Source organism: Anser brachyrhynchus (genome assembly GCF_964034855.1).
Source record: "Anser brachyrhynchus genome assembly, chromosome: 4".
Classification (NCBI taxonomy): domain Eukaryota; kingdom Metazoa; phylum Chordata; class Aves; order Anseriformes; family Anatidae; genus Anser; species Anser brachyrhynchus.
The window spans coordinates 66415372-66439773 of NC_137698.1; the positions used below are offsets into that span (position 1 = coordinate 66415372).

At 39.9% G+C, this 24402-nt stretch overlaps 1 protein-coding gene across 5 annotated transcripts in view; it reads right to left on the reverse strand.

Moving 5' to 3' along the window:
• LOC308193873 (uncharacterized protein C4orf50 homolog) overlaps positions 1–24402 on the reverse strand; it is an 81875-nt gene that overhangs the window by 28493 nt on the left and 28980 nt on the right. For 2 of the 5 annotated variants that reach the window (XM_080588966.1, XM_080588967.1), the window contains exons 13-14: positions 20833–21075; positions 4774–4872 (exon numbers count right to left, since the gene is read on the reverse strand). In XM_080588966.1, coding sequence (XP_080445092.1) covers positions 4813–4872; positions 20833–21075 — 303 coding nt within the window. In that variant the 3' untranslated portion in view covers positions 4774–4812. Of the gene's footprint in view, positions 1–4773; positions 4873–18196; positions 18662–20832; positions 21076–24402 lie in introns of those variants that run through there. The other 3 variants (XM_080588965.1, XM_080588964.1, XM_080588968.1) reach the window with 3 other exon arrangements.

Sequence of the window (24402 nt, forward strand, 5' to 3'; positions counted from 1 at the left end):
AAAAGGACGTATAGGCAAAGCAGCATGGGTGGTGGTTTCACAGGATTTGTTTGGAATAGCATTCAGGGTGAACGTTTCTAAGCTCAGAGAAATAAACCTAACCTCAGCGCGCTTTAGCTTTAACTGCAAATAATGACATTAAAGAGCTGCCATAACAGACTCAGAGGATGTGTCAGCATTTGGATCTAACAACAGGCATGGAAAAAGCTAACCAGCAGTAACTCTGCCAAGAGCAATCTGACCCCACCGCTTACAGAGACTGACTGGGTGTCTGCTCAGTGCTCACTGCAGGGAGAACCACAGATCCCAGGAGAAGCTAAATGCATCTAAGAAGCGCCATCCCATGTCATGTGTTGCGTCCTGGGAACCAACCTCAGAGTGCCAGGAAGCCCCTGAGCAACCAACAGGCTAAGGGGCCCCGCTGAGCTCCCAAGAGACTTCCAGAAAAACTGCCAGGAACATGTGTGTGCAATACAAAGCACTATTATCTTGCTTCATGCCTTTTTTTTTTTTTTTATCAGAACACAGCATTTGGTGTTTATTCTCTTACATCATTTCTAAAATGTGAAGAAAGAATGACAGCTTTAGAGGTGTTCAAGAAGCAGTACACCCATCTATATCAAATTATGCGGTTCAACGGTTCCTCACATTAAATATTGATAGAATAGACGATGTGGTTCAACAAAGACTTGGGTTACTTTGGTACTTGCTGAATTCATAGCAGACTTACACAATTCCTCATCTGTGTATAAACATGCACAAAATAAAAATAGGTATGCAAAACACAACTTGTTTAAGTGATTTAATATAGGATAGATATTGTCTTTGGTGGTCATGAAGTCTTAGGTGGATATTAAAGGGTTTCATAGCATCTACTTTATCATGATTTGATTAAATGGGCTCAAATGGCAAATAGACTTTCTGTCAGACTTAGAAACAAACAATATAAAAACCTCTCTGACCATAGCATAGCTACAGTATTCACATGTGTGACTAGAAATAGTCCTAGTAAAGATTTCTCATGTCTGGTTCCAGACCCATCATCTGTTTCACACTCACCAATGAATTCAAAAAGGCAACCCGAGAGAGTAATATATATTTAACAACTTAGAGCCCAGGCTAACTATATTAGGCTAAATCCAATAGTCACTACCCTCCATCCCCTCCTCCACATATGCATATTTAGGTAACAGACCTGCTTAGACATCTTTAAATAATTAAACACCTTTGACATTCAGGAAACTCTCATTCTATTTTCAAGCACAAGATACATTTCCAGTCTTTCAGGAAATTGCCAGCTTGGTTTGCCTGTGCCCTGCATTACAGAAAACCATAGGAATGCCTCTGACCTGACCCAACACATCCTGCATAGGTGAGGTGGCACAGGTTCCTGCCAGCCACCCTCTGCTTGGAGCTGCACTGATGTATTCAAATTCTCTTTTAAGTTGGTGTCCATATGTGGTGTCAATTCAACTCAGCTTGGGTTATTTGGATTCAATTTCAGCTTTGCACGGCAAGGTGCAACTTAATCCTCAGGAAGCAATGGATTTAGAGGGGACTGCTCAAAGAATCAGCTCTTAGGGTAATGCTGAGCAAGGGCTTCAGCCATGAAACTATAATTTCTGCTTGCAAAAAAAATCTCCTGAGTACCACACTATAAATGCTGACCAAAAAAAACACAGCTACAGACATATGGTAACCATGAGCAATAATAATTCTTCAGCTACTGTCTTAATATGATGAAACACAAAGAACAATTTAAACAGCCTAAAGAGTTGTTCCTAAATGCATATATATAAAAATATATATATACAGATCTGTCTTAAACCATGAGTTATGGATGATGTTGTGTTATTATGCAAATTGCTCTTAGTAAATAAAACAGTCCTACTATGTTTTTAATATGGCAGGATCAAGCCCTTGATTAGAAGATGGAAACAACATCCCTTCTTTAAAAGTTCCTAAGCCATTTCAGATAATATGTGCATAAATCCAAATGACAGAATGACAACAAGTAGCGATGTTACACTCATTGGGACTACGTATAGAGAAATGGAAAAGCAGCAAAGACATATATTTAAATTAATTATGCATAGGAAGATGTGGAAGAATGGAAAAGAGTACATCATTTCAAACTACAGATGAGAGTGGCAGATGATTGTGTATCTTTACTATTGCATCTATACCAAAGTAGTATAAAGAAGACAATGTACTAAATTTATATATTGTAGATTATAGAACATGCTTTCAGCAGTTAATTGGAAAGGAGTCTCTTTTTTTCATAAGAAAAAAAAAAAGACAACACAAGTGATCCTGAATCAGTCAGCACATATATGCTGGTTAACATGAGATACAAGTGAGCTTCAGCAAGTACCTAGCCAGTTGTCAGGAGATATGAGAAACGGCTAAGAGTGTTGTAGGATCTCCAGAGAAAGTGAAACGGGGAAGCTGCATAGTGGGACAGGCCTGAGGAAACACTGAACTTAACAGTGAAAGCTAGGAAAGTCACTGAACTAGGATAGGGGAAGATGGAGCAGTTGGTTGGAAAGAAATATTCTCTCATAATGAATTGAAGAGCGTATGTCCCCCATTAATAGCAATGCAACCAAACGATCAAAGTATGGACTACAAACCCTCGTTCTGTAGAAAAGTATCTCTTTCAAGCCTACACAGGTTTTCAACAGCTATATAAAAGTAAATTATTGTATCTATTAATGAACATAGATTTTTCCTTTTCTTCCAGGTAAACTGTCTAGCACTTTTCACAAGAATTAAATCTATTTAATACAAATAAAACAACTTCCTATTAACATTATGTCAGCTTTTAATACTTTTATACATGTTGGGTAAAACTTCATTTCTCAACTCTTCTTTCCTGACATAGGATGACCCAGTGGTTACTGCACTGCCTTTGGATTTAGACCAGACTTTGATACCCTGGTTTGCTACAGACTATGCAGGACCTTGGACTTACACTTAATCCTTTTGTACCTCAGTAAAAGATAAAAATGCTCTATTTTAAAGGCATGGTGAAAGGTGGCAAAGGTCTAAGAGTGCAAGCATCTTGAACTTGATCAAAGCAAGCGTTACATAGTTCATGAAAGGTAGGTAAATAGTTGATTCAATTTGAGTGACTGAACAGTGTGCAACCTATTAAAGTCAGGTCTAAGTCCAAGTGTTGGACCAGAACCAATGAGGAGCTGGAAATCCTCTTCTGTGAATAGGAAATATAATTAAATTTGGTATTTCATCTAAAAATACTGTCATAATGTGATGAGAATTTTTAAATAGTTTATTTCAGAACCATCTTAATTACATATACTTCTACTTAGTTTGCTGGCTTTTTTTTTTCATTTTTGGAAGACAACATGATAGATTATGTGTCATTGACCATTGTGCAAAAAGTGTCAAATCTGTGTTTGTCATCAGAAATGGTTATATTGATTTTATTGAGTGTTTCAAGATCGATGTGCTCTATGTGAAAATTAACACTTCTAAAATTAACATACAGGGTTTTCTGTATCTAAATTAAAATATACCAAAAAAAAAAAAAAGCAGTATCGCAATTAACTAAAAATTATTAAAAGTCTTTGGAGATGAGACATTAAATGTTTGTTTATGTTAAGCCTGTATTATCCTGTATCCTGCAATGAAAGTCATATTGCAACATCCTAATGCATCACTTACAGGTCTCTCTGAGCCAGCTATCAGGCTGCCTTTCCCCACTGTTTTAATAAAGCAGACCAAACCAACTGGCAAAGTGATCCCTGGAGAAAAAACAAAAACCATACAGCAAGAATACAATTCTCATTGGCTTTTCACATCCCTGACATAACACAAATGCATGCACTGCAGTTTTCTCCATTTTAGTGAGGAAAGTCAAATTAACAGTGTCCCCAGTTCAGTACATTTCACCTGAGTCCTTACAATTAATTCAATTGTCAACCTGGTGGCCAGTTCAGCATCGAGGTTTCAATATAATTTCAGCATTTGATTCAATAGGGGCATACCTTTCTAGTATCAATACTTCCTCATCAATACTGTAATTTTCTCCATTATCTCTATACTTTGGAGGTTATCAGAACTTAAACAGTTTTTCATCTCAGTCACTATCTTCTGCTTTAGCTACAGTCTAATAGTTTTCGTCAAAAGTTGAAACACACATGGTAGTAGGATTACATTAAGGAACGGGGACTTCAACAGACAAAAGAGTGAATGAAAAGAAGCAGGTGTAATAGCATAGCAGAGAAAAAAAAAAGCAAAAAAAAAAAAGCAATATCTGAAAAAAAGTTGCTAAATTCCCAGGGCAGGCATCTGAGAAAAACACTTAAACCAGAAAAGGCCAACTGCTTTCCTCAATATTCAACAGCAGGATGAATATTTGGCCTAGAAATAGATCTTAAAGTCATAAAGACTTTGGCTTTAAAAGTTCACATCGGAACTGACAGCAACTAAAAAAAGAGAAAGAGGAATCATGGAGATGTTAGTTGTGCATACACAGCGTTAAAGAGATGAAAAGAAGATATTCTCATACTGTTGTTACATAACCCCAAAATCCACTTCATGCCTTGCCTGTATTAACCTGAGACAAGAATTTGTGAGGCCGAGGATTTCCAGTGCACAAAAATTCTCTGCAGTTGTACAGAGGAGAGAGAGTATGATAAATATCAAATGTTTCCAAAGGAAGTACTTACATGGAATAGAAAAGAAATGGTACCCCCTTGTTTCCTAATTTAGTCCACCTCCCCCACTACCTATCATTGTCTGATTTACCTTACAAGGTCTGATAAGGAACTCAGCTTGCAATGTCAGTCATAGCTCCAAAAGTTCTGTCTGTGCTCTGGAACTGGCCCAGTGAGTACTTTTTCTTACCTAAATAAAGAAACAAAAAACAGCAAGTGGCCATTTACATTAAAGCCTGCTAGATTGGAGAAGAAAGGTTTTAGGGCTTTTCAAAATTGATTGTATTATATATGGCCTGAGATGGCTTTGGAAATCTGAGTCCGAAAACAATATAAACAATGCTGCTGTTTGCTAGAAAGATTCCTCTGTAAACTTTATGCTCTACGACGAAGAAAGATTCTTGGGTAAATGTGCATCTAAGTGGAGAGGGAAACCAGGAACAACAAGTGCACTAATGAAGCTGTTGGTAACAGGTTGCCAACAAAGTAGTTCTTAACATGCAATGCAGTGGTGAGCATCCTGCCAGGGTACAGAGCAACATGCAGAAAGCTTACAGGGGTTCAGAGAGACCTGACAACCTAAGGGAAGAGAAATCCACCAAGGTTCATTAAATGAATAGAAACCACTGCTGCTTCAAGAAGTCCTTGAACTGCAAATGATCAAATGATTAAAGCCTTGGAAAGCATCAGTCTCTCCTGGTATTTTCCCCTAGGTATCTGCATTCATCTGCTGTCAGGTGTTTTTTCATTTGTTTGTTTGTTTTGCTTAATGGATCTTCCTTTTCTGTCCACAAGCAGATTTTCATTCTCTAAGCATGAGAAAAAACATAAAATTTTGACTATTTTGACTATTCCTGAGGTATGACCTAGTATATTCCTGCAGCATACAAGAGGATGTGACCTCTCAAGCAAGCATAAATTTTAAGAAATTATTCCTAAAACAACTGCACCAATAATTTGAGTGCTGTAGCTTGGTTGTTCACTGGATGTCTGGAGCACGATGTTGGCACACGTGGGGGTACCACAGAGGCACAGCTCACACATCCCTGCGCTGCCACGACCTGCAGCAGCAGCAGCAAGCACGAAGCCCCTTTTGGCAGCAGTAGCAGATGTCATCTTGTAACAAAATGGTCTGAAAAAGACTTCAAGGCATAAAATAAACTCTCAGTGATGCTGCCTTCCTTAATAGTTTATGAAGGATGTAGATATTAGCCAGATCAAGCTGTCACACAGCACCAGCAAGGAAACGGCCATGATCTATCTGGATAAAATCTTAGAATACAAAGAGAGCTGTAACAGCTTTGGCAAAGGAAGCAAAACTCATTTGGCTATTTAATTTGTGCTAGCAAACCAGATATTACTTCTGTCTCATTTAAAGCTACTTCCGAAGAAGGAGAAAATCCCCGGCTGTAACTGAAGTGACACGACAGTAACAAACATCAGCTCTCTGCACGGAAAACAAAGTACTGTATTTGTCATAGCTAGTCTTATAAAAAGGCCATCAGCTGAATACATATGTTCTTTGTCACAGAGCTTCCTCAATAGCCAGGTGAGTAAACAAAATGAATGCGAATTCCTGCGTAGACAGCATCTGTTTCACTTTAACCCATTTCCCCTGCCCTCCCCAAGAAGCCGTTCAGCACCAGGCTCCGCACAGCTGCACACACATGCTTCCCCTGCCCTGAACACACGTGTTTTGCTGTCTCACTTTATTTACCAAGTCTGAGCCAGCCCACCTGAAGATCTCTAATCCCGGCTGAATGCTGTGGAGGAACAAAGGCCTCCAGCATGATGGGACTGAATTTCACATGAAAGATGTGTGCATTGACTGGCTCAGCCAGGAGTTCATGAAACTCTGGGGAACAGAAGGGAGACTCCACACATCTTCCTTTCATTTCACCCCTTTTTAAAAAATAGCCTAATATGACATTGACATCTTAAAATGCACCCAAAAAAAATCTAATAAAAATATTTTTGCCTCCTTCATAATCAGTGCATGAACAACAGAGACGCAAGGCAATCCAGGATATTTCTGGTGCTATGGTGCTTTGCTCCTTCAACAACCTGACTGCATTCCCTGGAAATACCAACACAGGGAAACACAGGCGATGACATAACTCAGATTATTTGTTTTCACTCTGTCAGTTAGAAGCATAAAAGTCCCTCCACCACTAGAGGAAGCTGTTTGTATCCCACCACAAATCACAATGCCTCTGGCTTTCACTGTGCTTTACTGAGGAATTAAATGCATTCTGACAAATTGAGAATGTATACACATCTATAAAATATAATCATAAGAACTGAGAATGAGGGATTCAAGCCCCAAATGTTGTCCTGCCTGACACAAATTTGCCTGTTTTGCTTTTACCCTTCCCCCCAGCATAACTTCATTGCTTCTTCTACCGGCCTTTTTCTTCTGCTTCCAGATGGATTTTTTTTCCTCTGTCCCTTCCTTGCAACTTTCTCCAGTTCTTCCTTGCCTCCTTTAAAGTGAGGTATGAAAGAAACATCATTAGCCAACTTGGCCAAAATCCTTAATATTTTTTACTGTAGTTTGTGGACTTCTTGAATAATGAGGCTCCATGTCACCAGAAACTTGGCCACCATCTCCTAAATGAGAGTTTAGGAGCAGTCCTGAAGGAGATAGCCACCCAAGCGAGCCTGGAATTAAAGCTAACTCATGTATTTCCAGCCACAGGGCTATTCAAGACTTCTCACTGTAGTGAGAAAACTCCTGTTGTGGGAGCAGGAAGGTGAGGCCTGGTGACCCCTTCCAGAGCAGGAGGTGCAAAGGGTGAGAGCCTTTCTCCTGGCTGTTCTGTTCATTGGTGCAGATTGTTAAAGGTCAGGACAGGAAAAAAAGAAAAGCTTTTCTGGAAGTTAGGAATTTTCCATGTTTTTTGGATTACATATGCTAACCACAAGTTATGGCCTGGATTCACTTTAAACCTACAAGTAAGCATTCAGGGCTTGCCCCCTCTCAGGTTACTTGTGTCCAGTCTGAACCTAGCCAACAGCTAGCAAGTACAACAGAAAAAGAAATAGGCATTCAGATCCCAAACGGATGACTCACAAATGAGATGTATAATTGCCAATGCACTGAAATCACCCAAGAACCAGGCCTGAACTGAATTTCACCTGAATCAGTATAAACCTCCATTGAGTCTGGAGTTATACTACCCTTCACAGACTTCTATAGAGCACACAAGTATTTGCAAGCCAGAGGTATTAATTGACATTGTTTGATAAATATTAACATTAATAACCATTCCAGTTGCAAAATGTTAAGGAGCAATTGCTGCAAAAACTACAGCTCTGATACTGAATTCTTCCATTTTGAAGCCATCCATGCTCTCATGGATCTGATGCTGTGGTGGCAACTTTTGCTGATTGTGCAAATGGCTGTAGGTAGCACCAAAGAAAAGGCTGTTTTAATTTCAAATATTTCTGTGGACGATCTTCCAGCTGAGCTGCCCAGGCACACCTAGAACAGCAGTGTTCACAGGATATAGTAAACCAAAACTCAAAACTCACTGCTGAAAGAGCCCAGCAAGCCAAACCAAACCAAGAAAGAGAGAATAACCATTATCCAGGGACCACTAGCAAGAGGAGGATGAAGGAGGCATGGTCCTAAAATACCAGCTTTTTATTTGTAATATTTTCTTTATTTTCTTAATTTTTTACCTTTTTTGTTTGGTTGGTTGGTTCCACATGGGTTAGCCAATACAATGATCATAGAGATTCTCTTAACATTTAGAGTACTTTACTGTTATAAAGTAGGGGAAACCCTGAGATAGAGCTTGCTTAATTTATGACAGAGATTACAAGACTTGGATCCCACGATAACGAGGAGCTAGAATTGCAGACCTCCAGCATCATCAGGCCAAGAGGGACAATGATTATTCGGTTATCTTTACAGGTATCTTGCTTTCCTGTCCCTCAAGTAGAATTTCTTTTTAGTAAACTAAGTAACACATGTCCATACAGAGTAATGTGTATCTTTCCCCTCCCTTATTCATTTTTGGACAGGAAAAAAAGAAAAAGAAAAAAAAAAAGAAAATTAAGGAAAAAAAAAGAAAAAAAGGAAATTCAATCCCCATCTCAACCCACCCAGGGATTAAGAGTGCTTAGAGGGTCTGGATAAAATGAGAGATGAACAACATATTTGTTAGATGTAATAATGTATGCTCATATGGAAGGAATAGCTAAACTGTCCTTTCCTGTAAAAGAAACTGAACAGATTGCCTAGAAATAGGCAGCTCCTGTTCCCTTTAAAGAGAGAAGCAAATGCCATCCAGATGGAAATTATCAAATGGATCAAACAGATACAGTTTATTCCCAAATGATCTTTGTTCTATTTATCACTCATTATACCAGGAAAACTCTTTTCCCTATATCTCATGTGCAGGCAAGAGAACATTAATTATTGTATGCTCATTCAAAATATTCCATATTGAAGGGTTTCTTGATGAGATATTGATCTTTTCAGACAAAAAGAGGGAGAAAAAGAGTGACCTTCGTGATGAGAACATTCGTATAAGATCTCTGGGTTCCACGTAAACCCAACATGTGAATGAGGACTACATTGTTCCTGTGGCAGACCAGTCAACTCTGCAGCTGCTTCTTGACGCCCAGTGTGACTAAATGCCTTTTCAACACTCCTATTGCTTGCTTAGCTTTATAAAAGTGAATGCTACAAAGTCCCAGTGAAACGATCATGAGGTTTTTCATCTACTCTTATTTATACACCCCCATGTGTAAATATTTCATATGGAAGTTTGCACTGAATAAAAGCACAGCATAAACATCACCAAGAATCCTCATCTTTGGTCCTACATAAATATATACAAGGATGTATAAGCAAATTCAATAAATTAGGGGATATTTTCAAAGGTTTTAGAGGAATTAGTTACCAACTACAGTAGAAAGGCAATGAAATCTGTATACCTAATTCCTTCTAATAACTCTGAAAAAAATCCATTACATTTTATGTGGCAAAAAAATGTATTTATTTCAGCATATCCTCCCATAAATTTCTGATTATACTTACAGATGTTTATCTCTTATCCTATTGAGTTATAGATGCTCTGCTTATATATTTGATTATAACATGATTTTTTTTCTTTAACCTGAAAAAACACAGCAGCACAGGTACCTTCTTTTATGAGGACGTAAAACTTATCAGTTGTGGCTAAATGACTGATACAGAGCATCTAATCTATCTGGGCCATGTAACACTATACCTTTTATTTCACATTAATTATTGAGCATGAGTTCAACTTGTGTCACAGGTCTATCAGGTGGGCCTATAAATTAGAAGTTGCTTTTTTTTTAATGGCATGGTCATCAACAGATAACACAGTTTAGCTGCAGCAGTTGAAAAAAAAATAAAATACCAAGGATCTCAGAGCTTCAGAAATCACAAGAACAGCACCAAGAGGGTGGAAGTGATCAGGGTACCAGTGCGCCTTCCAGGGCCTGAGGTTTGTGTGCTGTTTTAATCTCTTTCAGAGTGTCAATGGATAGAGGGATGTGAGTTTTGCACTGGCTGGGGGTACGATGGCAGCTCTGCCAAGGGAAAACATGTCAGGGACTCTTACTGGGGGAGTAATACGAACTCTGCCAGGGGACAAAGGGAGATCCTGATGCATTGGGGTCCCAATGTGAAGTATACTGATGGAAATACAGTTCCTTCCACTGATAATCCAAGGAACAGATTGACTAGCAGATTCAGACATTTTGTACAACACTATGACTTGGTAATCAGTCCCAAAACAATTGTTTTGGAGCAGGAAGCAGCCCCTGATGTTAAGCTGCCACAGTGCCTAGGTGAGATGCACAAAGCAATATATTGCTACATCTGTTTAACTGGGAGCTCAAAGGTAGTAATTCATAATAGGACATACAACATGACATTACAATTAAGTCTTACAGACAAGACAACCTCTTCTGAGGGAAAATCTAGTTTAGGAAATAAAATACGCATGTTTATAAATTCAAAAAGGATCACATTTATCCACAACAGAGGTCATTACTCCTAATAATGCTAATAATATTTTCCTTATTCATAAATCATTATAACAGGTTTAACCTACTGCAGAAGAAATAAAAGGGTGTTTATTTTAAAAGAAAGGAGTGTTTACTTTCATGCTAGAGTTTAGAATTTTTTTTCCAAGGAGTGCTATTAAACTGAGGCAGAGCCTTCTTCTCAAAAATGGTTTATTAAACTGAAGGATGTGTCTTGACAATCACATTATTCTTTCTCCAGCATCCAGTTTGCCAGTGCACGGAGCTGCAGTTGTTCTTAGCAGATATGTCATCTTCCAGAGACTTTCAGGAGTTTGAGCAATTGCTTTTAATTTAGAAGCAGCAGAAAACACTTCCCTCCTTTACACTCTTTAAAGCTCCCAAGGAAGCATACAATCAAGGATTTCTTTTAATATTACCTTACTTAGGACACAGAAATTAAAGAGAAGAACACAAAAGAGGTCAGAAGCCTTCTGAAGGAAACACACGTGGCTGTGTCATTTCCCAGAAGAATGGCAGTGACTGCAGTTATTATTCCACTGAAGAAAACTCACCACAGACCAGCCTGAATCCACCCATCTGAATACACCATTTTATACGTTGTTGCCCTCTCTTCTATATTGTTCTATTTTATGCTGTTCAAGGGGAAGTACACAGAAGTAAAGAGCAGTTCACAGATAGAGAACAGTGAATTCAGCTTATTATTATGCAAAAGCTCCTGAGTATTAGCACAAGACTTGGCATATGCTCAATGCCTCACTTGATGAATGTTGTCTCTGATCTCCTGTGGCCTCAAGAGAAATTATGTCAGGTCAATAAGGCCTCAGATCTACATACACATTTTATTTTCCTATTTAATATACGTATCATCTGTTACCTAAATGTCTCACATTGAATCCAAAAGAGCTGAAGACTATAAATAAAGACAAAACTACATAGTTAATCCAAGGAATGAGTACAAAGGAAAAGTCCTCAGGCTGAACATTAAAAAAAGATAGAGAACATCACAAAAGCGAAGGTTCCCAAGTGTTAATGGCAATTATCTCTTACAAGAAGGCTAGTCCAGTGTTCGGAGCAGTTGCGTAGGATGCAGGAGGAGGATTTCAGCTCCTTGTCCTGCTAGGCGCTGCCAGCTCACCACAGCAAGTCACATATAACCTTGGTTGTATTTACTGCTGAAGTACTTCGGGTGGGAATCACCTTCCCATTCTTCCGCAGTGTAGATCTCACATCTGAGGTAGTCCTCCTCAGTTCATTTTTATATTCAGTGAGTTGAAAAGACAGCTCTAGAGTATGGATCATAATCCCTGTTTTAGATCTACATTATGGTGAGATGAATCCTGTCCTGCAGACCAAGTGCTGATTTTTGTTCAGGACTATTAGGGGCCCCAGGAGACTAAGTCAGACTTACACTTGGTCCAAGGAATCCTATTCCTTGGACTGGGAATCCCTAGATCACGAATCATGCAGAATTCAAGCTTAGTTCCTAAACAGATGATAACAAATTTCCTGCTTCGGAGACAGCTATCTAACATTCGCTGCTATGAAGGTCCTCAGTGTTGGCTGAGCTGTCCTAAACTTGTTTGGGGTTCATAGTGAGGCATCTCTGTGATAAAGTCTTCACAAAAAAGCAAATGAGTGCTGTTCAGCCTAGGAACCATTTCACTCAAAATGCAAAACCTGTGCAAGAGACTTTACCTTTAGACAAAAATCTGATTTAAGTTATACAGTGGATTACATGAAATTCACCTGTGTTCATCAGCCTCATTAAGGCTAAAGGGATTCAAACCCACATAACTCTTAAACCTCAAGAGAAGTAACCTAAGCAGCAGTAAAGTGTTTCCAGCCAGCTGGAAACAAAGATGTGGCTGCTGAGAGACAGAGTCCCAGGCCCACAGATGGGGAAGCAGAGAGGCAGCTCCCAGCAGATGGTGGGGGCAAGGGAAGGCGACAGCAGACGGCCACATTCTCCCTTCCTAGCTGCGGCTTTCGCTAAGAGTGAGAAAGAATTGCTCACGACTTTCAGACCTGGAACCATTTCCGAAAAATGACAATGCATTCAAGGAGCTCCCCGTTTCAAGAAGGCTTTGCCAGACAGCCATATGCTGAGAGGCCACAGCGTTCAAAGCTTCTCTTGCCCAAATACAACTAGTACAAGTCCAACCCAAAGGAGCTTCAAGGAATCCTGTGCTGAAATTCCCCTTTACTCTGCTCCATGTTCTGCACCATGACCAAGCTGCAGTGGCTAGGCAGAAAACAAAACATCTTCATTTCTGATTAACTGTCGACTGAATGTTCCCCGTAGCCCACCAAAAAAAAAAAAAAAAAAAAAAACAAAGCAGAGAGGGAAAATTTTTCATTCTTTCCATGGATGTTTGACCGCAGTGCCTGAGAAGCCAGGCTTACAGCTGGTCTCTATCACCAGACAGAAACAGAGCTGCTGCAGCACAGTGGTGAACCTGACCCATCATCTGTAACAAGATCCTCTAGCTCCTTTACCAGAGTTCAAAAGATCTTTAACAAGGGTGCAAGTCAGTCTAGTTTCCAGTACAGGAGCGAAGGTTCAATAGTTTATGCATATTAAAAAAGACAGAGTTTTGGGAGTATTTTATACAGACACTGATCTTTTTTCATTCCCCTCTTTCAGCAGCATCGAGACCAAAGGAGATGAGGGACATCTAAACTGCTACAGGACAAGTGTCTCCCACTGGCCTGGTCCCACTGTCATCTACACTTGGGCTTGCAGTGGAGCACACATACGAGTTTCCTTCCCATGGAAACTAAAGTATTTGGGAAACCAATGGTAGATTGAGATGCGCCTGGATTTTAACTTGCAGTAGAGTCAAGGTACAACCAGAACTCCCACTGCATAGTCTTAATGTTGTCTTAAGTTTTAAATTCAGTCTTTAAAATAAAAATTTCAGTCTATTTCCCCACTTCTATTATTGACTCCCAAAGGGGAGAGAAAAAAAAAAAAAGAAAAAGAAATAAAGAAATATCTGCAGAAAGTGATTTCTCCCTATTATTGTATCTCACCTTCATTTATGCCTATCCCCTGCATTTATACATACATAAGTATAAAAATATACATAAATATTTCATACAGATGTAAATTAACACATTATCTTATGGCTCCCCATTATCCTGACTGATAAGATTGAGGCCACGGACAATACTCCTAAGTGTTCTGGCCAAGGTTTCTGAAATATTTAGCTTTCTTCCATAGCCCCTCCTGCTCTCTTTATTCTAAAGAAAAAACTGCTGAGAGAATGACGGACTTAAGTCAGAGCTACCAGCTGGCTGACCTGCTAAGAATATAGCTGCACAATTAGATCTGTGAGTTTCTTGGTTTAATCAGGCCTTAAGAGAAAGGTCTGCACTGCAGAAGCCTTCCATGCATTATCTGGTTTTAATAAGCAGCTTTAATATTCATCAGCTTAAGGGATAGATGAAAAGACTAAGAAGATATTAGTGCTCTTGCACATCAGAATTGCCACCCAAAAAAATATAAACATGATTTATTAAGGACTACAGAAAATTTAATCATCGGCAACTCATTTTTGTCCCGACCCACACCAATGTCAGTCCTGAGCATGGGACTGTCATCGTGGGCTGAGCCTCAGATCTGATCCCCAAACCTCCTCTGCACATAAAGTTTTTCATAGTAGATGGAGAGTGGTAGGCTTCCAAAGCAATCCCTCTCCATTTTCTACAAATATTTAATCTCCAAGGAAACCTTGTGGTTTGAACAGTGAACAGTGGCATCATTTACATTGAACACACCAAGCTTTGTGGTCTTCCTGAGTTTCCAGTGCCTCCCAGGCCTTTCTCCAGTGCACTCACTCACATTCTCAAAGGGGGGACACAGACCATGTTCCTTCCACATCCTGCTGCTATTGATTCTGACCAAACTATGTCTGGTTTAGATATTCCTAATATGTAACTGTCAACCGACTTTAACTATCAAGAATTCATGATGCAAGTTCAGGCAAGACTGGATAAGATAGGTGAATGAAGACAAAACATAAGACAGGTTATTATTTTTCTTTTTCAATATTATGCACACTACTTTCCTGAAAAATAATAAGAATAGAAGAAACAGTCTAATACAGGAACTGCATTGACTAAAGACAACTTCCTTAATATACACATGATCTGTCGTTGTAGGTGTTCTGTTTCTTTTCATCTGAACATAAAACTAGCTTTATGTTCCTGTTTATGACCGTTCCTACCAGATGAAAGCAAAAACAGATAATGCAAGAATGCAGGAGAATTTGTAGCTTCCTTTGACTACATAAAACTGCTTGTTCAGTACTGGAAGATTTTTATTATTATTATTTTTATATTTTACAGCTTTCACAGGAAAACAGCTATTCCTTCTGGTGGTTTTCGATTTTCACATCCCACTCCCTCCCCCAGTGAATGTGCAAACTACTCTGCAGTGCATTCGTTGCCTCAGGTACACCATGGTTTTCTTTTTTAAAGTTTATCTTTCACACAGACTTTAAAAAGCACTAAATATGCACAATTGCCATGTATTCCATTTGTATGCTATTTCTAAATGATATTTCTGTTAGCACTAGAGAGAAAAGAAAGGACCTTGCTGCTAAAATACAACATTTTTACTTTAGTACTGGGGAGTTCAAGCACAGAAAAAACAACAGCATGAATATTGCCTGAACATGCTTAACAGGCATTCATTTGATGCAAACTATTGATCCTAGCAAATAGTTTTGTGATGTTTCTAACCAGTTCTTTGTAAGTGGAAGAGTCTGAATGGGAAACAGCCTCTGTGAGTGAGGAAACACTGATGTCCTGCTTCCTTCCAAGTGTCCTGATCATCCCATCAAGATCTTTTGAATTGGATGTTCCTTGGACACCAGACAGCAGATAATTCAACACAAGTCAACTGTTCAGGTACATTCTTTAAGCACACTGCTACCATTCACCCTCAATTTAAAAAAAAAAAATCATTTACAGAATAAGGGGCAATATTAATTATTCTGTCTGAGTCCCTCAGCATACTCAGACTCCCAAAGGACCTCAGCTTGGCAGGACACCAATATACAAACCATCTGGTCTGCCACTGTAGGTCTTGGAGCTGGTTTCTATAAATGACAATGTTTAAAGAATTTGAAGGACCTTGTTTGCTGGTGTAAAGCATCATCTAATCGTGTACATCAATTAGCACATAATTATTTGGCATAATCTGACCATCATTTCTCATTTGCCCATTCAGTGGTGGGATGAAATGGAGTAGGACAGAAGTTTAAAACAGAAAGCCTTTAGGTGACCCATATTTTCTAGTGCTATTGCAGGCAGCACTGCAAACTGATCACTGTTAAATTATTAGCACTCCTCCACTGCAGTATCTAAAATTTTCCATTTTTACTTAAGAGAAATAAAAAGCAACTGAAATAATTAGACAGATGATAACTGTGATATCTGCACATATTTACACAACTTTTTGTAGTAGGAAGAATTAATTTCTTAAAGAATTAAAAATGCAGAGGGCTACAGGATTTTAGTTAAAATCTATGACTTTCAAAAAAAAGATACAAAGTGCCAGCAGAGAATTTGTTTGCCTGCAGAATTGATTAAGTCAAAGTGGACTTAGGCAGTACATGGTTTGCAAGTGTCTGTTCCCCACCTAATACTGTGTGTGTCTGCAGCCCTTGTTCAGGAAATCATTAATTCCCAAGGGAGGAAAAATGGGGCCAAATAACCTAATTAGCTGTAAAATGAAGCATGATAGTTAAACCACAGTTGCCTTTCATAGAAAGGGACTGGACCAAGAAAGGCTTAATTTTGTGGTACGATACTATGGTATCAATGATAACAGGCTACTATCTTACTGTCATATGGTATTATTATTAATACCCTTATTACTAACACACTTCACATATGATGTGACTTCCCACCTGAACTACCAGGCCCTGTAATTTACTGTCAGCATGAAAAAGTTCCAAAATAGTTTTCATTAAGTGCTGATTCTTAAAGCATCATTTTATCAATATGAATGTTACTGTGTCAAATATTTATAAGTGTTTTTCCCCATCAAAATCTCTTAGTGTTAAACAAAACAGCTGTTGGTAGGGTGTCAGCTATGTTTTCAGAACTGCTGGCCAGCATCAGGAAGAACAGGAAGACACATGAGAGCAGACTTCCAGATTTTGGATCCTCACAGGTGTCTCCTCTGCTTACACAGTGCTTCAAAACATCAATTCCAGAGGCTATTTCCTGTGGCATCTGGTGTGTATTTTCTAAAGAGGTGTTGGATGAAGACCAATTCAGTTACTGCTGCAAGCAATTGCACTGCTATGTTACTGAGCAAACGAAGATGGGTTTCGCACCATAAAGCGTGAACATATGCATTAGTATTTCTTCAAAACCACTCATTTCGTTTCTGCCTTCTAAAGAGCAGCATCAAGTAAAGCAGCAACGTACTATGAACCAACTTGGGGGTAATCAATGAAGGCAGAGAAAGAGTGCAGAACAATGCCACATATTAAAAATTAAGTGTGTTAAAAATGCCCTTTTCTTGTAACAGTGCTTAAACATAAAGATAGCTCTGAGACTTGAATAATGGAGGGTTTCCAAAAGTATTAATGCTGGTAGGATCCCAACGTGAATGACACTTCAGTGTCCTGGAGAATTTACAATCACGCTCGGTTAAACTTCCCCAACTCGAGCACTGTCGGTCACACATGCAGCTGCACACACCTCCTTCCTCCTCCCTCCCACTACCCCAGGATCCATCAGAGGGTCACACAGAGCAGACCACATCTGTTTGTGATTCAGGGTGGCGAGGAATCAGTGTTACAGCTGCGCTAGCACAGCTGGCTTGGCACTTCTGCTTACTGCAGGGACAGGGGTTTGGCGGCACCGCATCCACCCCTGGAACGCTGAAGTTACTGTACTCACGATACCCAAGCAGTCACCTAAAGAAGTGCTCTGAAACAAGTGCAGAAAAGCTACTCAAGTTAAACTGCAGCTTGAATAAGGAGCTTAAAGGTAACAATTGAAGGAGGATAATTTACAGATACTACCAACTACAGGAACACATTACATATCTGACTGTAGGTCAGTTTATAAAGGTAAGAAAGAAGAAAAATCCTGAGACATTAAGGAAACACCACCGGCAACATTACCCTCAAATTTCTGTAAAATGTGATTTTAGGAAGCCCATGGCACAACATCTCAGAAGGCAGACATTTTTTCAGAACTTGCCACTGCAAGCTGAAGAAATGGATTATCCATAAAAGCAAAAGTGATTTAATAGATTGTTTCACAGTCTCAGCTAAAGAAAAAGTAAATCATAAACAGGTGGTATGCAGTTATGCAATTTTGCAGTCATCTCAAACAAGTTGCTAGGCCATGCTAACTAGTAAAATATTTTTGTTTTATAAAATTGTCTTTTTATACATACATAGAAAATGTATGTACAAAAAATAAAAAAATAAAATCACATTGCTAAGATGCTTTACCTGGTTTTATTTCTGAGGTTTATATTCTTTCCCGTGCAGCTGATTTCTCCCCACAGGATTTCAACCTTTATTACTTGCCGACAACACGTCTGACAAATAGCTTTTTGCTGCGGTAGCTGAGGTTGAGCCATCTGTTTTATCTCTAGAGAGCCATGCATTATTCGTAATGACATTTTTCTGTTTCATTCCCTGGGGAATAGCACCTGCATGCTGATTTCCTATTTGACCCCAAAATACATCATCCCGTTTGGACAAGCGGTCCCTCCCTTTCGTGGCCCAGGAAGCACCATGCTCTGAAGGCTCCAGTGTCTCCTTCATCTTTGAGAGTGGAGGCCAAGGGGTTTCCTCCTGGATCACGGGCAGGTTGCGGTCACCTGTCAGGTTCACATTGCAGGGATCAGCTGAAGGTATCTGAGGAGGATCGAAGAGAAGAAAACCTTGGATGTCCCAGTGTGTTTCTGCACCCTATATGGAAACAGGTCACTCTGGGCATTGTGGCTGATTTCAGCCATTGCTTCCCATTTAATTGTACAATAGGTCTGTGTCATGCTCTCCCTGGGATTTAATCAAAGCACACATGGTGTATATAGATATATATAAATAATCCATGAATTAACAAAGATCAGGGCCATCAAAGAGCCGTTTGCAGTTTGCTCTCTCTACTAATTCTCCTCTATTACAATATTTTTACCACTCATTTTTACATATGACTGTGATAAAGAAGATGACCGGGAAAGCAGCTTGAATTATCACATAAACCCCCAAATAAATTATTTAAGGATTCCATATGTTATCAGAATTCTGAGTCAACATTTTGTTCTAGTTTCTTAACTACAAAGAGACATCAGTATCTTGCATGATTTTTTTTTCAATTATTCTTGTCAAAAGCAAAAACGTTTTTGTTTGTTTTATTCCTTTTATTTTAACCTGAGATTATAAAGAAAATTCATTAGATCAATATTTGTAACTACACTAGCTAAGTGGCTCTGGAAATTGCATATTTGAATTTTGTTTCCATAAAATTATGGAGAGGTTAGGTTGTCTTAGAAAGGGTGAAATCTCCTGCAAGTTTAGGTTAGCAGCAGACTGTCACAAATGCAATTGCAATTGATCAACTCTGGTCTTAACAGGATTCCTGCAGTTAATGGAAATTACTATAAAGAGCTTCAGGGCATAGGAATAATTGGATCACTAAAAAAAAAAACAAAATGGAGGGGGAAAAAAAAAAAGGTAGGACAGGATCAACATGATAACTACTTCAAAAAAAATAATAATAATCCAACAATTTTCAGAGACAATCTCGCCAAGAGTATATCATGATTAAAACAACAACTTTTAATTGTTTTACATGCCCCAAGCCATTCTTAAACAATGGGGAAGAAAAAGCATAATGAAAAACATTAAGTACATGTTATCTTCAGATTGTTTAAACTAACAATAAAATGTGCATCTCTGGAAATGATCATTGGCAAATGATCATGGCGTACGCTTCGCTCGGTTAGAAACTGGCTGGATGGCCGGGCCCAGAGAGTTGTGGTGAATGGAGTCAAATCTGGTTGGAGGCTGGTCACTAGTGGTGTCCCCCAGGGCTCGGTACTGGGGCCGGTCCTCTTTAATATCTTTATCGATGATCTGGATGAGGGCGTCCAGTGCACCCTCAGTAAGTTTGCAGATGACACCAAGCTAAGTGCGTGTGTCGATCTGCTCGAGGGCAGGAAGGCTCTGCAGGAGGATCCGGATAGGCTGGAGCGATGGGCTGAGGTCAACTGCATGAAGTTCAACAAGGCCAAGTGCCGGGTCCTGCACCTGGGGCACAACAACCCCAAGCAGAGCTACAGGCTGGGAGATGAGTGGCTGGAAAGCTGCCTGGCCAAGAAGGACCTGGGAGTATTGGTGGATAGTCAGCTGAATATGAGCCAGCAGTGTGCTCAGGTGGCCAAGAAGGCCAACAGCATCCTGGCCTGTATAAGAAGCAGTGTGGCCAGCAGGTCTAGGGAAGTGATTGTGCCCCTGTACTCGGCTCTGGTGAGGCTGCACCTTGAGTACTGTGTTCAGTTTTGGGCCCCTCGCTACAGGAAGGACATGGACGTGCTCGAGCGAGTCCAGAGAAGGGCGACCAAGCTGGTGAGGGGTCTGGAGAACAAGTCTTACGAGGAGCGGCTGAGGGAGCTGGGCTTGTTCAGCCTGGAGAAGAGGAGGCTCAGGGGCAACCTTATCGCTCTCTACAGTTACCTTAAAGGAGGCTGTAGAGAGGTGGGGGTTGGTCTGTTCTCCCACGTGCCTGGTGACAGGACGAGGGGGAATGGGCGAAAGTTGCGACAGGGGAGTTTTAGGTTGGATGTTAGGAAGTACTTCTTTACCGAAAGGGTTATTAAGCATTGGAACGGGCTGCCCAGGGAGGTGGTGGAGTCACCATCCCTGGAGGTCTTTAAAAGACGTTTAGATGTAGAGCTTAGCGATATGGTTTAGTGGAGTACTTAGTGTTAGGTCGGAGGTTGGACTCGATGATCTTGAGGTCTCTTCCAACCTAGAAATCTGTGTGATACTGTGATTCAAATATTTATGTGATCTGAAAAAGGACTGCCAAGAAAAGTAGATTTCAATAAACTAAAAATGATGAAAAAAATTTTACTGACCTGGCAATTTTTGCAATGGTTTTGTCTTAGTTCCCGATGCAAGGCTATGATCTTCTCTGGACTTCTTAATTTTATAGGAGAACTGGCATACACGTTTGGAGTGATGTGAGAACTGCGGATGCCATCCACCTCTCGTAGAGAGTTTGCAGGTTTTGACCCTGTCATCCCGTTCACTCTGACATACGTCTCGTGATCCTCTGACTGTCCACTAGCCTCTGAAATGTCCGTGGAAGAAGGCAGCAGCTGCAAGAAAAAGTACCATTTTTGGAAATTCATAGTAGATGAAGTTTCCCAACACTGTGTATTTTGAATTAGTAGAATCTGCTTAGATTAATTCGTCACAGTAAACATTCATAGAAATTAAATGTAAAGAAGTTATATTTACTGAAATAAAAAAAAAAAGTCAGTTTACCAATTATTTTAACTACGAAACATTCTTGTGTCCTTTTAAAATGGAATCCTACATTTCTCAATTTTTCTCCAGGAACTAAAAATTCCAAATTTGCATATAGATATTAAGAGAAACTATTAAAAATAAATAAACGAATAAGCTAGTTTTTTGATTGCATGATTGCATGTTTCCTCTTGAAGAATCTCAAAATTTGCATTTCTTTTGCATATTCTCTCATTCCACAACAAATTCAGGTTTGTCTACCTAAGAATGCTCAAGACAGTTAAGCATAATGGATTTTTAGAGTATATTAGTTCAACTGCAAAAACTCTTCCACAGACTCCCATATTCTGAATTAAAATTTTCCTAATTGAATTGATTTCATTGCATGACCAGATTGACTAACACCACAACAAAGCTTTCAGATTATCCCTCCTGAATATCCTTTTCACTGAACTGAAGCTACATTTAGAGAGAAATGCAGCTTGTTTAATTATGCACATTCTTATAATAGTTGGAAACAGGAAGATCTCACTGAAAATAAATGACTAACACAGGGCAGTAGCATTTCATCATCCAAATACAAATTTATTAAAGCAACAGGATTAATGCTACATTTTTTTCTTGCAGTTGCACAATGAATTTAAGATCGTTAGCAAATTTTTCAGCCTTTTGTTGTTGTTTTAATTAATTCCAAAATTAAAACATCTGCTTACACAATGAAGTGATCACCTCATTGTAATTAGTCCTCTTGCAAAAGCTTCAGAAATGAAAATACTATAAATATGCCAGATCAGAAATTGTTATTTAAGATAAAACACATTTTACTTAAAACAATGCTTTGTTTTTCCTCTGTATATCTTTAATGATAATTAGCTACATCACTTGTGTCCATGGAAAAAAACAAAAACAAAGGGTTCTGAAATGTTGTAGTGTTGTAAGATTACTCTGATGTGAGTACCCCCCAAAAAAAGATGAGCATTTATTGAGAAGCTGATCCACCAAACTAAAATGCTATGACAGCTTAAAGGACTATGTATGGTGTGTGAACTGTTGCCATTGCTGAGGAAAGAAGTTTCACCATCTTGCAGTAGTGATCACCATGGAGCTTTCTGAGAAACGTGCAAGCACTTCAAGAGCAGCTCCAAGGCTAAGGAGAGAGCACACAGACATCAATTGTGCTGTACTGTCCGTAGCCTTAGAGCCTGAATCCCTGCAGGGTACAACCTAGCCTCACCTGAGAAAGGTCATCGCTCTTATCTCCTGCTTGCAAAGAAACCCTCAAAGCTGTTGGTCTTGGAGTATGAATCTCATAATTCTTAAATACACCAACATGCTGAGAGTCAGCCCATAGGGTCAGGAGGGTGGGACATGCCTGTCTGTCTCCACCACTGTTGCAGGAAAGACCTTTCCCCAGGATAATACACCAGGATAATAATAATATCCCCAGGATATCACATCCCCAAGATGTGATAGAATGTGAATGATAAACACGAGTGATGGACACTGACTTTGATCCCATTCCTCCTTCTGTTCTTGGCTCCCCATCATGAGAGGTGGGAGACAATACTGCTGAATTCTGGCCATTGGTCCCATTAAAATACCCAACTCAAACATGTTCGGCCAGCTGAGACACTGACTGCTCCTTGGTGGTGGCTACCACCTGGCTCATTTACTTCAGGCCGAGCAGGGAACAAGACAGTGACATCCGGGAGCTGAAGGAGCACTCATATGGAACAACTTTGGGCACATAATTTAGATGGGTGCTCCTCCCTAGGGGACTTGCTTTCTCCATGCTGATAACAGAGGGCGTCTGTGATCTGGATAGTGTTTATTTAGATAAGGTGGTATGAATACCCAATCATATCCTAGCACCACAGCCATAGATAAGTTGGAAAGCAAAAGCTGTACATTTGGATGGTTGCCTATAAACACTGAAGCCAAAGGCAGCTTCCGAAGTCCTTGGTTTCTAACCAAGGTTATGAAAAGAGTGACTGTCTCCAGCACTCACAAAAAAATGCTGCCTGGCTGAAAGCGATGGAGGGGTTACAAAGGGCAGCCCTGAAATGTTCTGAGGCATGAAGAGATTGGATCTAAAATTATTTGATGAGAATTTCCTCACTGCAGGAAGCACAGTTAGAGACATCCCTAGTGATAGATGAGAATCAGCAGGAGCAGCACAAGTTCTGGAGTTCAATGACCCGTGCAAAGGCAAATCACTGTCCTCCTCGGTAGGCAGGATTGCTGGCAAAGCTACCAGGAAAAAAACAGCACCAAATCAAAGCTGGGATACTGGTAGATATTGCTGGGGGAAAAAAAAAAAAAAAAATAGTCATCAAAGGGTCTTTTCTTTTATTTCCTTCAACTATTCAACCCACCAACTTTTTTGAGTTCCAGGATTACTCAATTCTGCTGCCGCCGATACAGCAAAGCTCAGCAGAGATGTGAGTTAATGCAAACACTGGTGAGTGGTTTGGGCTATATATGAAAGCTGGTATGATTCTTCCCAAAACACACTTCTTCAGCATTTCATAAGACTTTGTGAAACACTAAAAGTCAGATTTTCTATAGCACTATAGATGCGGCCCAGCATTTTCAATAGAATCATTAAGGTTGGAAAAGACCTTCAAGATCATCTGGTTCAACCATCATCCTACCACCAGTATCTCCCACTAAACCATGTCCCTAAGCACCACGTCCAACCTTTCCTTAAACACCCCCAGGGATGGTGACTCTACCACCTCCCTGGGCAATCTGTTCCAATGCCTGATTGCTCATTCTGAGAAGAAATGTCTCCTAATTTCCAACCTGAACGTCTCCTGTTGCAGCTTGAGGCCATTCCCTCTAGTCGTATCACTAGTTATCTGCGAGAAGAGGCCAACCCCCAGCTCCCCACACCTTCCTTTCAGGCAGTTGTAGAGAGCAGTAAGGTCTCCCCTGAGCCTCCTTTTCTGCAGACTAAACAACCCCCGTTCCCTCAGCTGTTCCTCATAGGACTTGTGTTCCAAGCCCTTCACCAGTTTTGTAGCCCTTCTCCAGACACGTTCCAAGGCCTCAATGTCCTTCTTGTAGTGAGGGGCCCAAAGCTGCACATGGTACTCGAGGTGCGGCCTCATCAGAGCTGAGTACATTTTTATTCATGAACACAAAAATTCCTGCATTTTGTCTCAATGTGCATT